At 31.6% G+C, this 14,453-nt stretch overlaps 2 protein-coding genes across 2 annotated transcripts; both read right to left on the bottom strand.

Annotated features, from left to right (window-relative positions):
- Positions 1-248: 248 nt before the first annotated feature.
- HELRODRAFT_63750 (hypothetical protein) lies at positions 249-2,475 on the bottom strand (the record flags this gene model as incomplete). Its single annotated transcript, XM_009011075.1, has 10 exons — positions 249-446; positions 516-596; positions 668-814; positions 888-965; positions 1,262-1,416; positions 1,484-1,575; positions 1,666-1,823; positions 1,997-2,048; positions 2,154-2,264; positions 2,411-2,475. The coding sequence occupies 10 exons, from the start codon at positions 2,473-2,475 to the stop codon at positions 249-251; spliced, it is 1,137 nt and encodes a 378-aa protein (XP_009009323.1).
- Positions 2,476-7,046: 4,571 nt separating this feature from the next.
- HELRODRAFT_105425 (hypothetical protein) lies at positions 7,047-11,792 on the bottom strand. Its single transcript, XM_009011074.1, has 14 exons — positions 11,412-11,792; positions 11,183-11,293; positions 11,008-11,059; positions 10,716-10,873; positions 10,316-10,407; positions 9,942-10,096; positions 9,658-9,735; positions 9,112-9,258; positions 8,944-9,024; positions 8,695-8,846; positions 8,450-8,613; positions 8,054-8,094; positions 7,867-7,934; positions 7,047-7,600 (listed from the first exon to the last, which is right to left on the bottom strand). The coding sequence occupies exons 1-13, from the start codon at positions 11,474-11,476 to the stop codon at positions 7,905-7,907; spliced, it is 1,326 nt and encodes a 441-aa protein (XP_009009322.1). The 5' UTR covers positions 11,477-11,792; the 3' UTR covers positions 7,047-7,600; positions 7,867-7,904.
- Positions 11,793-14,453: the final 2,661 nt, after the last annotated feature.

Here is a 14,453-nt window from a genome sequence, read left to right as displayed (position 1 = left end):
CATTAAATAAATTATTCGAGAGTACAAACCTTTGCGCTGTCTGGACGATCCGACGTCTTCTGATGCTGTGGAATTTTTCCTGCTGGTCCCTTTCAAAATTCTGCCTCCACTAGTTTTTCTTTCTCCCTTGTCATCAACTTCAAGGTCGTTCAGGTTTTTCTCTGCTATGGATGATCGTTTGCCAGATGTTTTTAATCTATAATGAAAAAATGCAATTTCAATAAATTTTTTAAAATACATTAACACGCCTAATTTAAACTAAGGCTATCAAGTAGAAAGGGAAATATTACATACTGAAGTTCTAAAGCTGATCCCAGATAAGAAGATTTGCGACTTCGCATTGGAGCGTTTGCTGGTGCTGATTCGATGAAAGTTGAATCCCAATACTGGTCCTTAATCAATTCAGGATGTTCGTTATGCATTTCGTCCACAATCAGATAAGTTACCTTCGATTTGTTGAAATTTTAATTATCATTACAATAATTTTAATAGATGTTAATTAAAAGTGAATCAACCCTAAAACTTCTGTCAATGAGAGTGTCAAAATCCAAATCATCGTCGTCATTCCCGTATGGGTTGATGAATGACTCACCGACCTAATTTTTAAATCAAATTTATTATTTCAATTCAATTTTACAATCTATGCATTATAAAGTTGTAATTCTACCTTCAGCCAACCCATGTAGAAAATGAACTCTAAAAATGTGAAAATTGGAAACCAATCTTGGTATAAAAGAGAGTTATCATTGCCAAATCGAAACTGCTTGCACAACAGGGCAGGAATAAAATAACTGTATACAGCTATTGTCACTACCTTTGTAAAAATTTCAAAAAAATATCTTAAATGTACCTACATTATTCCATGCTGATGTTTTTAAAAACTCTACCTGGGTGTAGACCATTGGCAATGGGATCCAATCGAAAATAAACAGACTGGCAAGTTGTCCGCGAAATTGGTTAATTTCCTGATATTAATACAAATAAATTTTGTGTAAGTTTTTGTAACTGGGGCATATATAACTTGAACCACATGTTTTAATATATTTGTTGTAAAATATTTAATGATTCGAACTACAATTAAGCAAATATTTAAAAAAGAAAATAATGAAACTGGCACAAATACGACTAGCAAAATATTTATTATTGCGGGGAATATTTTAATGTTTTTTCTGACGAATGCTTGAACATTTCAAAAGTAAATTCTAACAATAAATAAACCCTATGAAATAATAATAAATTGAAATAAAATTTACAATCTTACATCGACTAAAGTCTTGACGGCGAAATCATCTTTGATCTTTCCTTCCTGTCGCGCCCTGGCCACCAGAGCTGTGCACCAGGCCAGAGGAACAAAGTACTTGTTGTCTTTTGCTTTTATACTCTCAATCACTTGCAATTCATTCTCTAACATGAAACCTTTATCCGGGTGAATTTTTGTGGTTAACTTCTTTGTAAATAATTTTCAAATTTTGGAGTTAATTACCAGCTTCAATCATGCTCCTGAACTTGGGATACTTTCTCTTGACGGGAGGACTTATTGAAGACATTGTGATCAAATATGCCAAACAAAAATATCTAAAAGTTGTGCAAAATTGAAAATTCACTTGTTATAATAACACTCGAGATGTATGAAAGCATGTTTGCACAACCCAAGCGACAACTGACCTCATGATGGTCCTCCTCATCAGCCTGATCTTCTCACTGTGGCCAATCATGTTGGCAGTGACGAACATAGCCATGCGGTCAGGCCATGGAATTGTGTTAACCACGTACGTCCATCTCTGCATCACGAAACTCACGAAAAAACCAAGAACAAATGCAAGCTATTTAAATTTGTGTGAGAAAATAATATTCATTAAAGAAATTTGCACTTTATAAATTTTAAATATTTGTAATATCTAATTTACAAAGATTACATAAAATTAATTAAATGAAAGTTCACTCAAAACTAAATAATTACAAATTAAACGAAATGTTGAAAAAAAATTATGCAAACCGCTTTTGAGCTGTTGAAAACGTGACAGTGTTCGGCTAAAAACTCGAAATCTCTGCAAGGTTACAAAAACATTCAACATTAATTGCTTGTTCAAAATATGCCTACAGACATAGTTAGTAGTTTTTTAAAAACTCAAAAAGATGTTATGTGAAACTACCTCTTCCTCTTGTCATCCAGCGCAAAATGATAGATAATGGCAAGAAGGTAGAATGACGTCAAGTATATTGGAAACTCAAATCTTAAAAGTTTGTATATGCTACCTTGCCATCTAAATGAAAATTTTGTATTGTCAATTAATTTAACAAGAAAAAACGTGTATCGAAGCACTAACTGTTATTTTTTAGTTTGTTTTGTTTAATTTTTTTATAAAAAATTCAAAATATTATTCTATTTGAATAAAAAATTTATGAAAACCTTTTCAAGAGTTTCAAGAAACCCCAGCCAGCCGTAGCCACTTCTGCTGAATATGTGACCGTCATTTTAATGCTCCAATAATTAAAATATAAGTTAATTTAACGATTCGATTGCTAATTATGTTGTTATTTTTTAATTAATTGTCCTTATATTGATTTGAATTCAATTTCATTAAATGTTAACTATTAAAATTATGCTCGTTTAATTCGCCTAATTTGAAGAAACTTGCAATGACAAACTAATTTATATACCGTTCGAATGTGTGACTACAACTGAAAATAATTGATGAATTTAATTATCGTATATAAGTACGTACATATCTGCGTGTGAATGTGTGTGTGTGTGCGTGAGTATATTTGTATATATTATGTATTTATTTATATTTACATGCGTTTCAAACGCGTGTTTTATACGTATTATGGTTTATACATTATGGTTTCAATATCCGCTTCGAAACATGCACGTTAGTATGTCACACGCATCTTCAGTACAAACCAACACACAAACGACAAACAAAAAACTTATATGTATATAATAAACATATTTATCCTTATGTATCACACCCCAGAGGGTATAAATAACTCTGTATCTCAGATATTTGAACAAATTAAATTATATCCCTTTATGACATCTTATAACCTTCCTTCACCTAGAATATGGCAAAATCTGGCTTAATTCAAATATTTGGTTTTGAGTATGTGAGCGTTTGAAGTGTCTTACGGCATATTTTGTCAACCTGGGGTGTCCTACACCCCAATAGTCTTGAAGTCATCTAAACTAAAATTAGTATTGCAATAATGAAATAATAATAATAAATGTTATAGCATCAAATTTAATATGCATTATCAATTTTAATTTAAGTTTAATTTTCATCAATTTTTGAAATATAAACATACTTTTCTCATTACATAACAATCATCTAATTTTTGTTTGGCTTATTTTGTCTCTAAAAATTTGTATTGCAAATAAATACTTAATAGAATAGAATAAAAACAAAAATTAATTAATAATAATAAATAATTTAATTTCAAAAAAATTGAACAAGAAGTAAAAATGGCGGACAAGCAAAGTCGATTTAGCCTTGATGCCGTGGTTGCTGCAATATTGCAGTCCGACAGCGAAAGTGATTTCTCGGATACAGATAATTCATCTGATTTTGAATGTTAAGAAGTGAAACAAGATTCAAATGAGAATTGCAGTAGTGGTACCGAAGAAAAAAGTGATGCAGATTCTGATTCAATTGTGGGCCGCAACCGGTTCGTCGTAAAATGGTAAGGTGCTATTTGCCTCAAGTCATTGCTGCTTAAGTTTTCACAGGTAAAAATGGTCGTATTTGGTCGCAAACTGCAAAACCATTAGCACAAACAGCAGCAGCAAATGTTTTGACTCAAAAACATGGCCTTACTGCTATTGGACAAAGATCCAAAAACTTGCCTGACAGTTTTGCATTATTTATGACTGAAGAAATGATTTTTCTTATTGTGAGAGAGACTAATCGTCGAGCAAATAAAAATGTTCGTGAATGGAATGAAGCACATCAAAAGGAAAATATTGAACAACGTGTGTGGGTGGAAACTGACGATGTTGAGGTTAGAGCTTTCATAGGATTGCTTATACATGCCGGTTTGCAGAAATCAGGAAAAGAATATGTTGATGAACTTTGGTCATCTAAATACGGCCGGCCTATATACAGAGCCACCATGAGTCTTACTAGGTTTAAAGAACTGCTGAGATTTATGAGATTTGACAACCTCGCAACAAGGGAAGAACGTCGCGCAACAGATAAACTTGCTCCATTACGTGATTTTTGGGAAATGTTTCAGTCAACTCTTTCGTGTGTTTATAAAGCTGGCAGTAATATTACGGTTGATGAACAATTAATTGCCACTAGAGGTCGATGTAGTTTTCGTCAATATATACCCAGCAAACCTGGGAAATATGGTCTAAAAATTTTTTGGGCTTGTGACAGTCAGACATCGTACCCTTTGAAAGGCGAAATTTATGTGGGAAGACAACCTGGTGATGGAGCAAGTGCAAATAACGTTTTGGATCTGGTAAAACGTTTGGTAAAACCATGGAACAACACGGGACGCAATATAACCATGGATAATTACTTCACTTCATGTAGTCTCGTCGAAGACCTTTTGACCGTGAAAACTACCATTGTTGGAACAATGCGAAAAAATAAGCAAGATATACCAAAAGAATTACTTCCTAATCGATCAATGGAAGAATTGTCATCAATATTTTGTTTTGACAATCAATTAACATTGACCAGCTATGTTCCTAAAAAAGGGAAAGCAATAATTCTGCTCTCGAGCATTCATCATGATGCTGCAGTTGATGTTGACAACAACAACAAACCAGACATTATTGATCATTACAACAAAACAAAATCAGGAGCAGACAATCTCGATCATCTAGTTGGACTGTACAGCTGCAAACGAAAAATTAGCAGATGGCCAATGACACTCTTCTTTAACGTCATTGATGTTTGCTTGTGTTGCAGCATATGTTGTTTGGATAGCAAAAAATCCACAATGGAATGAAAAAAAGATGCACAAACGAAGTTTATTTTTAAAAAATCTTTCTGAAGAGCTGGTAGAAGAACACCTTCAACGACGAAGTGAAAATCTGTTTGTTATGCAGAAGCAAGTGAAGCTGGCATTCAAAGCAATGGGTTTTCAACCAGCCATAGCAGTTCAGACAGAGCAACCAGAATCTTCAGGACAGAAGAGATGTGGCATTTGCCCACGCTCATCGGATCGGAAAACCAAAAGCCGATGTTCATCATGCCTTGTTGTCAAAATCACAGCCGTCTGGTTTGTGAAACCTGTAATGATGCTTAAAACGACAAATAAACTATAAAACATTGTTGCTAATTAATCAATATTTTACAGTTGCCTCAAATAATTAACTTAGGTAAGACTATTGTGAAAAGTTATAATATAACATTGTTATATATATATATATATATATATATATATATATATATATATATATATATATATATATATATTACAATTTATTCTAAACAAAAACATTGTATTTTTTATCAGTTTCATATTATTTTGTTTATATTATGTTCAATAAAATACTTACAAAACATTATTCCATCATGTTTGAACCTGGGGTGTAGGACACCCCAGGTTGATAGAATGTGTTGCATTATAGGGTTGACGACATTGGGTTATATAATATGAGTTTATGCGCATGAATGGAGCTAGATGAGATCTTTCCATTACTTGCATAGTTTTGTTATTAGTCATATATGGCGCGAATAACTATTTTATCAGTATGTTACGTAACCTAACTGGACTGCTATAAAAACGTTTTAATCTTTTTGTTCATACTTCAAGAAATTTTTTATTAGTGTTCGCTCATTTTCATGATAGAAGACTAAAATAAAACATCGTGAAACTCAATAACATGGATGCGGAGTATCCGAAATATATTTATTCGTTTCAAGAGTTAGCGGCATGTTGAATGATTGATTGGATGCGCTCAACTTCAAAGAACAGCCTACTTAATCATCATTCGTCGTCACATGTTCACGATCAGCTTTCAACTGTTAGAATTCTTCTGACACATAGTGCGTTTCTAATTAGTGATATTTCACTATTATAATAACACTTTAACTCTGAACTTATCAACAACTCGTTCATAACTGTATTTAACAACCAACTCTAAGTAGTGGAAAATCAAATGTACTTAATTAACACGGTCACAACCGTGAAAAATTTTGTTTGTAACGTGATTACAAATGTATGAAAGAAGATTTAATGTCAAACGGTCTGATGACCTTTTATAATAAATTAGTTATTTAATTTCATTTAATTAATTAGATGTTGTAATTTTCAGGTTGAATGTTTCGATGGTATAACATTTTAAAAGTGCACTGAAAATTTTTGAAAAATCATGTAATGTATGAAGGATTATATATTAGTTTATGGGAAAATCTATATACATTTCAAAAATTGAACATTATAAAACCAAAATAAAATGTTCTACTTTGAGAGGAATCTACACATATTAGCTAGGCATCTGAATTTCTTTAACTAAAATCTGGATGACGGCCACTGAACACAAAAACAAAAAATTATTGTTGGTACACTTCAAGAAGTCTGAAAATCTTTGCCAATTGCAACTTTAAATTTACATGAATCTTTCAAAAAAGTTTGTTAAACGTTACATTTATTGGTTATTATGATTATCAATGAAAATTTGTTTCGTAAATAAATTTCTATGCTAATTAATCCGATAAAAAACGAGAATTACGTCATGCCGTACTTATTGATGAAATTATGTTTGTGCCGAAAAAATTTATTTTAGAATATTAAAATTAGACATATAGTAGTGTTTCCAAATTCAGTTATTGCCATTCATTTTGGATTTTTCATAATTTTTTTTGAAATCTTGTTACGAATGTAATTGCATTTTTATTCCACTAATTTGAAAATCCTTTCACCATATTTAAATAGAAATAATTAAAACTATATGTGTAACGCCTTTATAACAAATAGATAAGATGTATTCTACGAATGCCAATTGTGCATAACGAACATTAAATATATGCATTATTATAGTTATGTATACCATTATTTTATCATTTATTTCACATATCACACTTCACTCCCTATTTTATAATAAAATTTATTTTACACATTACTAATGGTTATACTTGGTAATACCAATATTTTGAGGTTTTGATATAAGACCTAAAATCATTATGTGACATTTTTTGTAGCTCACTGGATGTATTTAAATTTAATATGAAAAAAGTATGGTTTTTAGGAACAAAATTAATTGCTTAATAATATCAACGCTATTATTAAAAATTAATGGGACAACAAAAAGTCGTGATAAAATAGCCTAAACCAGACGAAATATCCACAAAAAAAAAGAATAATTTTCCATAACCGTTCAAAACATTATTATTTTTACCACATACGATAGTACATATAAGTTTTAAACATTAATATCGAAATGGATTATAAGACTTAAATCTCCAAAGTTTGCACTTGAATTAAAGTGCGCACATAACCTAAATTACCACACACATTATTTTAATTTTTTCCTCCAAGGAGGTTTAGAGCAATATTTTGCCAGGGTAGGTGTCATCTGGGCCTTCCTGATTTTTGTGATGGGAGGAAAGCATAAAGGACGTGGGGCTAGGAGAAGCTTCATCACCTGTTGTGCCAAATTTGTTTCATTCTTATTTCGTAACATTTAATTTTTTTGTCTTTTTATCTATTAAATTTATTTACTTTTTTAAACAATTAAAAACAAATAAAATTTGTTGTAAATCTTTTGCCTTGAAATTGTTAATAAAATTAGCTTTTGTGTATTCGCTGATTGTCTAATTTAAAGAAAAAATTTAAAACATTTTTCATTAGATAAATTATCCTTAAGTAAAATAATGAAAATAAAATTTGTTAATTTGTTATAAGACTAACGTTCCAGAACAGGCTCCAGCATGTTTTTTAGGTTTTTTTCATCGGCGTCTGTTATCACAATCTCTATTAACTTCCGGTAGTTGTATTAAAATTTCAAAATGTTATTTTTGGTTTTATGATAAATTACTGTTGATATATTTTATCAAAAAGATAATTGTTTCATTAAGTTTACTTTTGAAGAACCAACTTTTGAAAGCTTTCCATCTTCAGTTGAGGAGTCGATACTACCTGATACATTCAAAAATAATAGTGCCAGATTAAACAAATTGTCGAAGAGAAAAAAATTTGTTTAATTTTGATATTTTTCAAAATTAACGAGGGGCAAGAAATTCTCCAAATGTTCACTAGTCTGGTCAAAATTAGGCTGGCGACCTTTTTCGATGCATTTTGTACTTTAAAACGGTGTTTTTGTTTTTTTCCTAAAAACTAAGTTTTACTGGCATAGATCTTCCACTGGCTGTATTGTATACTATTCGCTGTATATATCATGAATTTATTTTACCGTTTGAAAATCTAATGCTCTCAAGAGTTATTTAAAAACGAATACATAAGCACGGTTTAAAACAAAAAAAAGTTAGACAACTTTTTTGCTTTTTCTTAGAAGAGAGTTTCACATTTTGGGCATCTTTGTCAGAATTAGCAGAGTTTTGACGATCGGTTCCCGAGGAGGCTTTACTTCCCTTTCTCCACCAGGATTTTTCTTGTTTGTTTCCATCTATCGACCGATGTTTTCCGGATTCTTTCAATCTATTAATAAAAATTTAAAAGTTAATCTTAACGAAACAATTTCAACTTATCAGTAAACAAAAAAGACAAAGGTGCACTGACTGAACGTCAAGAGCAGATCCCAGATAGGACATGTTATTCGGGCCGGAAGTATGTTCTTGACCCGGTGTTTGTGAAAACGTGGTTTCCCAATATTGATCCTTTATTAGTTCTGGATGTTCGCTGTGCATGTCATCTACAACCAGGTAAGACACCTTATTTGGTTTTTCGTTTCCGTCAGACGAAATGTCAATTTTGTTGAAAAATCTCATTATTTTTAACGTGTCATTTAGGACTAAAGGTTTGCCTTACCCTTAAATTTCTATCAATCAATGTTGTGAAATCCACATCGTCATCATCTTTCCCAAAAGGATTTATGAAAGATTCACCAACCTATGTAAATTTTAAATGGTAGTTGAAATAAAGTGTATCAAGTTGCGAGCAAATTTTATTTTAGTGCATTCTAAATGTTCTCATTACTTTTAGCCATCCAACGTAGAAAAAGTATTCCAAAAAAGTGAAAATTGGGAACCAATCCTGGTAAATGAGAAAGTTGCCTGGCCCGTATCGGAACTGTTTGCAGATCAACGCTGGGATGAAATAACTGTACACCGCAATTGTGACCACCTGAACAACGGACGAAAGTTTGTAGTTCAACATTTTTTTGTAATTTTGATCACTAACTTAACCAAACCAAACTAATCGTTATATCAAAATGGGGAAACAATGTAAACATAAACTACCTTCCTCTACTCATATGTGAATGGCAGCGTAATATAGTCTAATGAATGCTAAATCGTTAATTAATGCCACAGCTATGTAATGTATTCGCAGCAGCCATTAAATAGACACAGGTTCAATAAACGCACATATACAACACAGATGCATATACATGAGACACACAGCACCCGCACATATACAATACAGATGCATATACATGAGGCACACAGCACACGCACATACACAATACAGATACCTTTCCGATACACAAACATGATGCACCCAACATCTGAGAAAGTTACAGACCTGCGTGTAGACGAGCGGCAACGGAGCCCAGTCGAACGTGAACAGACCTCCCAGTTTTCCTCGAAAGTCGTTAACTTCCTAAAAAGATTTGCATATAAAAATAGTGACATAACAATATTTTGAATTGAAACATGTAAGTATATTTTTAGAAGTTTGAATAAATTGAAAAAATTTCAAATCACGCTTTTATGCAAAGCAGTGTAAATAAATGCGCAAATGCAAATTAACTTGTAAATAATTTTATGAATTTATTTTGAATTTTAATGAATAAGCATGAAGCGGACATCGATCAACGTTTTCAGAGCAGACTCATCCTTGATCTTGCCCTCGAGGCGAGCTCTGGCCAGCAGAGTGGTGCACCAGGCAATCGGAACGAAATATTTGTTGTCCCTCGAATCTATGTTCTCTATCACCTGCAGTTCATTCTCCAACATAAAACCTGCATAGATGAATTCGTGACACTAATCTGAAATACTTATTACTTATCATTAGCAAGTGGCTAGTTCAAAGCTGAAATCTTCAATTTTTACTTTATTTATTTGTTTTTAAACTTGAATAGGTTTTACAAATGTAAAAATTTGTAAATACAAATTTAAAATAAAATTGAAACTTTACAATCAGTACGATTATTATATAGTTTTAATATGACTCCACCAACCAGCCTCAACCATGTTTTTAAACTTTGGGAACTTCTTCTTAACAACTGGACTGATTGATGATAATGTGATCAAGTAGGACAGACACAAGTATCTGTGCATTATAATATTAATCGTCAATATTTTAATTTTCTTCTACATCGGCAACGTTATATCTTCATTGTTAGTTTCAAGAAATATATGAATATAAATATTTATATTCATGATACAGTTTCAATAATAACTGAAATAAATGTTATCATAGACTTATAGTTGAATGTGTAAAATTTTTGAAAAGTTGAAATGAGAATTTTTAATAATTTTGTATAGAATAATGCCATACAATATAACAAAACAAAAGTGAAACGAGAAGACTATTGAGAGGAGAAGGTAGGGTAAGGGAGAGGAAGGTAGGGATCCAACCTCATGATGGTCCGCCTCATGAGCCTCACCTTGTCGTCGTGTCCCCTGATGTTGGCAGTCACAAACATGGCCATTCTGTCTGGAGATGGAATGCTGCCCACCAGGCTGTTCCATCGCTGCATTACCAGGTTTATGAAGAAACCGAGTACAAAGGCCAACTAGAAATTATTATTTCATCATTTAATTTTAGCAACATGTAATAATTCTTAGAATGATTGCGTGGATGTTAGGAACCAAATATAATTGTAAAAGAAATTTCAAATGTTAAGAGCACGATTAAGGAAATATTTACCGCAGTTGAACTGTTGAAGACGTGGCAGTGCTCTGCGATAAAGTAGAAAATTCTGCAGATCGATACGTTATATTTTGATTTGTTTCAGTATGTTAGGTTACATTTTTAAAACAATCAAAGAATTGATGAAAATTTTTATTTAATTTTTTAATTTAAGAAAAAAACATTTTTTAACGTTTGTTGATCCGACGTCAGGACGAATCGATAAATCAAGGCCAAGCTATAAAACGTCATTACGTAGAGGAAAAAATCAACCTTCAGCAACTTATATATGCTACCACGCCATCTATGTGGAAAATATAATCATGAAATAATATCATTATAAAATAATTTAAATTATCTGATATTTAAATTAATAAAGTTTACAAAATTGAGCATTAGATTTAAAAAGCAGATGAGCAAACCTGAGTAGGAGTTTGAGGAAGCCACAACCAGCTGTCGCCACATCGGCTGAGTATATGACTGTCATTGCAATGCAAAAACGATATTTCTTTTACAATTTTAATTAATTTTTACTGTTTCTTTCTTTTTCATAATTCTTAACATTTGATTTTTTTTGTATTTATTTTTTAACGAACTTATGTTTTTTCTTACATGACTCTACAGAGCTCTGTGCAAATATTGCAAGTATTAATGGCAAAAGGTAGTTTAAATTAAACATATGTCCATCATATTTGCAAATTAGTTAAAATCAATAACAAACTTGTTAGAAAGCAATAGTGTTGTGGAAATTTAAAAATGATGATGACGATGTTCTGTCGAAAAGTTGGTTATAAAGATTCAAATGAATGCGCTGTTAATGTGCATGGCTTAATAACTGTTGCATGCACTTCTGTAGAAGTATGATAACGAGTTATGCAAAACATGTAACACAACTGTCGATGCTAATAATGCTAATTTATTTCGTCTCAGTCAACAGCCAAATTTTGCAGTGTTAGGTTTCAATTCACCCCTCTACCTACATGCACGCATCCCAATTCAATTATAACAAAGCACATTACTAGGATAATGTAGGAAAATTGTAATTTTAAACATAAAACGTTAATAAACAAACACTTTTTCAAAATATATTTTAAATTGTATTCCTTGTAAAAGCCCGTTAAAAAAATTGTTCAATGTACTTTTCTACTTTTCGATAAAATAAATACATTGAAGTAACGTTCGCTCAAAATTTATAAATTTCAAGTTATGTTCGAATTAATCACAGCAAAACACTCAAATCTTTTTGAACAAGATGTTAGCAAAATTATTTAAATTATTTAAAGATTTTAACGGCAGTTCGACTCGTTCAAATGAGTTGGAGATGACTTTGCTCAACAGTTCGTGGTTTTTAACAAAACTCCTATTAAAGTAGCCATAAAATTGCTAATACTAACTACTGCTACTTCTTTATCCGATAGAAAAAATTATAAATATTGAAAAAGATTTTTAAAAAATGTCTAAAACTTTATTTTATGAAACTAAGAAACTGCAGTGTTTTTAACATTGCACTGAATTATAAGATCTAAAAAGCATATCAGTAGCATCGTAAATGTTTATTACTCTGCCCATCAATGATTTGCATTTAATAAATGAAATTGTTGGATGAATGTGCTTTTGGGATATCTAAGTACACTGAAATAAAGTTGTCTTATATGAATGATTGTATTATCTCGTAAGAGTAACTTGGTTATCATTTAGTTGAATGTACAAACTTCACCACTTCAAAAACTTTACTTATTCAGCATTTGTCTCAGAAAAGTGAAACTATGATTTCATGACGTAAAATTTTATCACACTATACTTTTTATATATGTAGTGGTTTAACGACCAGATGAAAATCACAGCATGTTCGGCGTTAGTTAACTTCCAATTTAGCTTCCAATGTTCTCATCATTACAATAATGTAATGATGAGAACATTGGAAGTGTATAAATAGGTAAGTTTTTAATCAAGTTTTACATTATTATTATTATTATTATTAAGTTGGAGCCCAAGGCAATATGTATGTGGTGGGGCGGGTGCCAAATGGCGATGAATTGGGCTCTTGAGTTTTTTAATTTGAGTGAGCAGGTAAGTTAAGGGTGCGTTACAGACGGATTGATCTGGATTTCAGCATGCAATCACAGGTGATTAAGGTGATTAGGATGAACGGACATCGGAGTAGGTTCGGTGAAAGGTGCGTCCTACCTGCCTATTTCTGCGTTCTAAACTCCTGCCTTGTGAACAGGGCATGTTTGATTTGAAGGGGCCTGAAATCTGTAACGCGCTAACATATACGCGATGCTTATACACTCTAAGATATCATAAGTTAGATAATTTAATAAGTAGGTAGATAGCATCCTTTATATAACTAAGCAATTTAAGTTGCATACAACGCTAAGCTTTCTGATGAGGATCTTTTATCTTTTTATTATTATCCCCTTCATGAACGGCTGTCTTGACGCGGCGAGGGAGCGTCTCACTAAATGCCGTTTAAATAAGTGCTTCTTCTTCATCACGCACACACAAACATACAAATACATATACATGAGAATATATATAAGTAGGATATCGTCAGCAGTCCTTCTTGTAAACATAACATGTTGGAAACGACACCGTTATTGAGCTTTTTAGTTAAATTTTTGTTTTACGAATTCATATTTTATATTTAAATACAAATTAAAAATAAATTCATTAAGTTTAATACGTTTCATAATCATGGACAGTAATTTAAATTTAAACTGAAGCAACTATTTTGATATGTAGAAATTTGTTAAAAATTAAAACTGTGTATTGTGCCAGTTGTACGGAAACATTCGAATACCATTTCACTGGTTGGTTGTTGATTACAGTTGAGCTTTCGATATATCCAACAGTAATTTTATAATTACTATTCAATTTATTAGAATTAATAAAAAAATCATTGGTGTTAATGATGAAGTGTGTAGGTATGTCCTATTTCGATTGTACTCATCATAAGCGCTTATATATGAATGTTTCAACGTTTTACAATTCCTTGTGTGTGCAAAATGCTTTTATTCTGCTTCGTCCTGTCCGTTTATCATAACTTTTTTCCGCTCATTCTTTTTGTTTGTAAAATTTTTCAATACTATTTCTAACCAAAGTTCTAGTCAGTAGCAACTACAAAACAGCTGCCTTCCAAGATATCATCAACCGTAAACTACAACATTTCAATAATAACACAAACAAGGCGAGAACCTAATTTTCTACTACAAAAATAATAATAATAATGAAAACAGATGAATCTCCTCTAATGAAAATTATATTCAAAAAAGTGAAACCTTAAAATTAAGACGATACAGTAAATCTGAGAATCTGATATCAAAATGCAAAAACCGAAAACCTAAAGATAGATAGTACGCCTCTCTAAAATTTATAATATATATATTATATATATATATATATATATTTTGTAGTTCGTTTAAACTAACGAACTACAAACATATTAACGCCAAACATTCGGT

The sequence above is a fragment of the Helobdella robusta genome (genome assembly GCF_000326865.2).
Source record: "Helobdella robusta unplaced genomic scaffold HELROscaffold_1, whole genome shotgun sequence".
Lineage (NCBI taxonomy): Eukaryota > Metazoa > Annelida > Clitellata > Rhynchobdellida > Glossiphoniidae > Helobdella > Helobdella robusta.
Note: the sequence above shows the minus strand (reverse complement) of the source record. Positions and strands in the feature narration are given on the sequence as shown.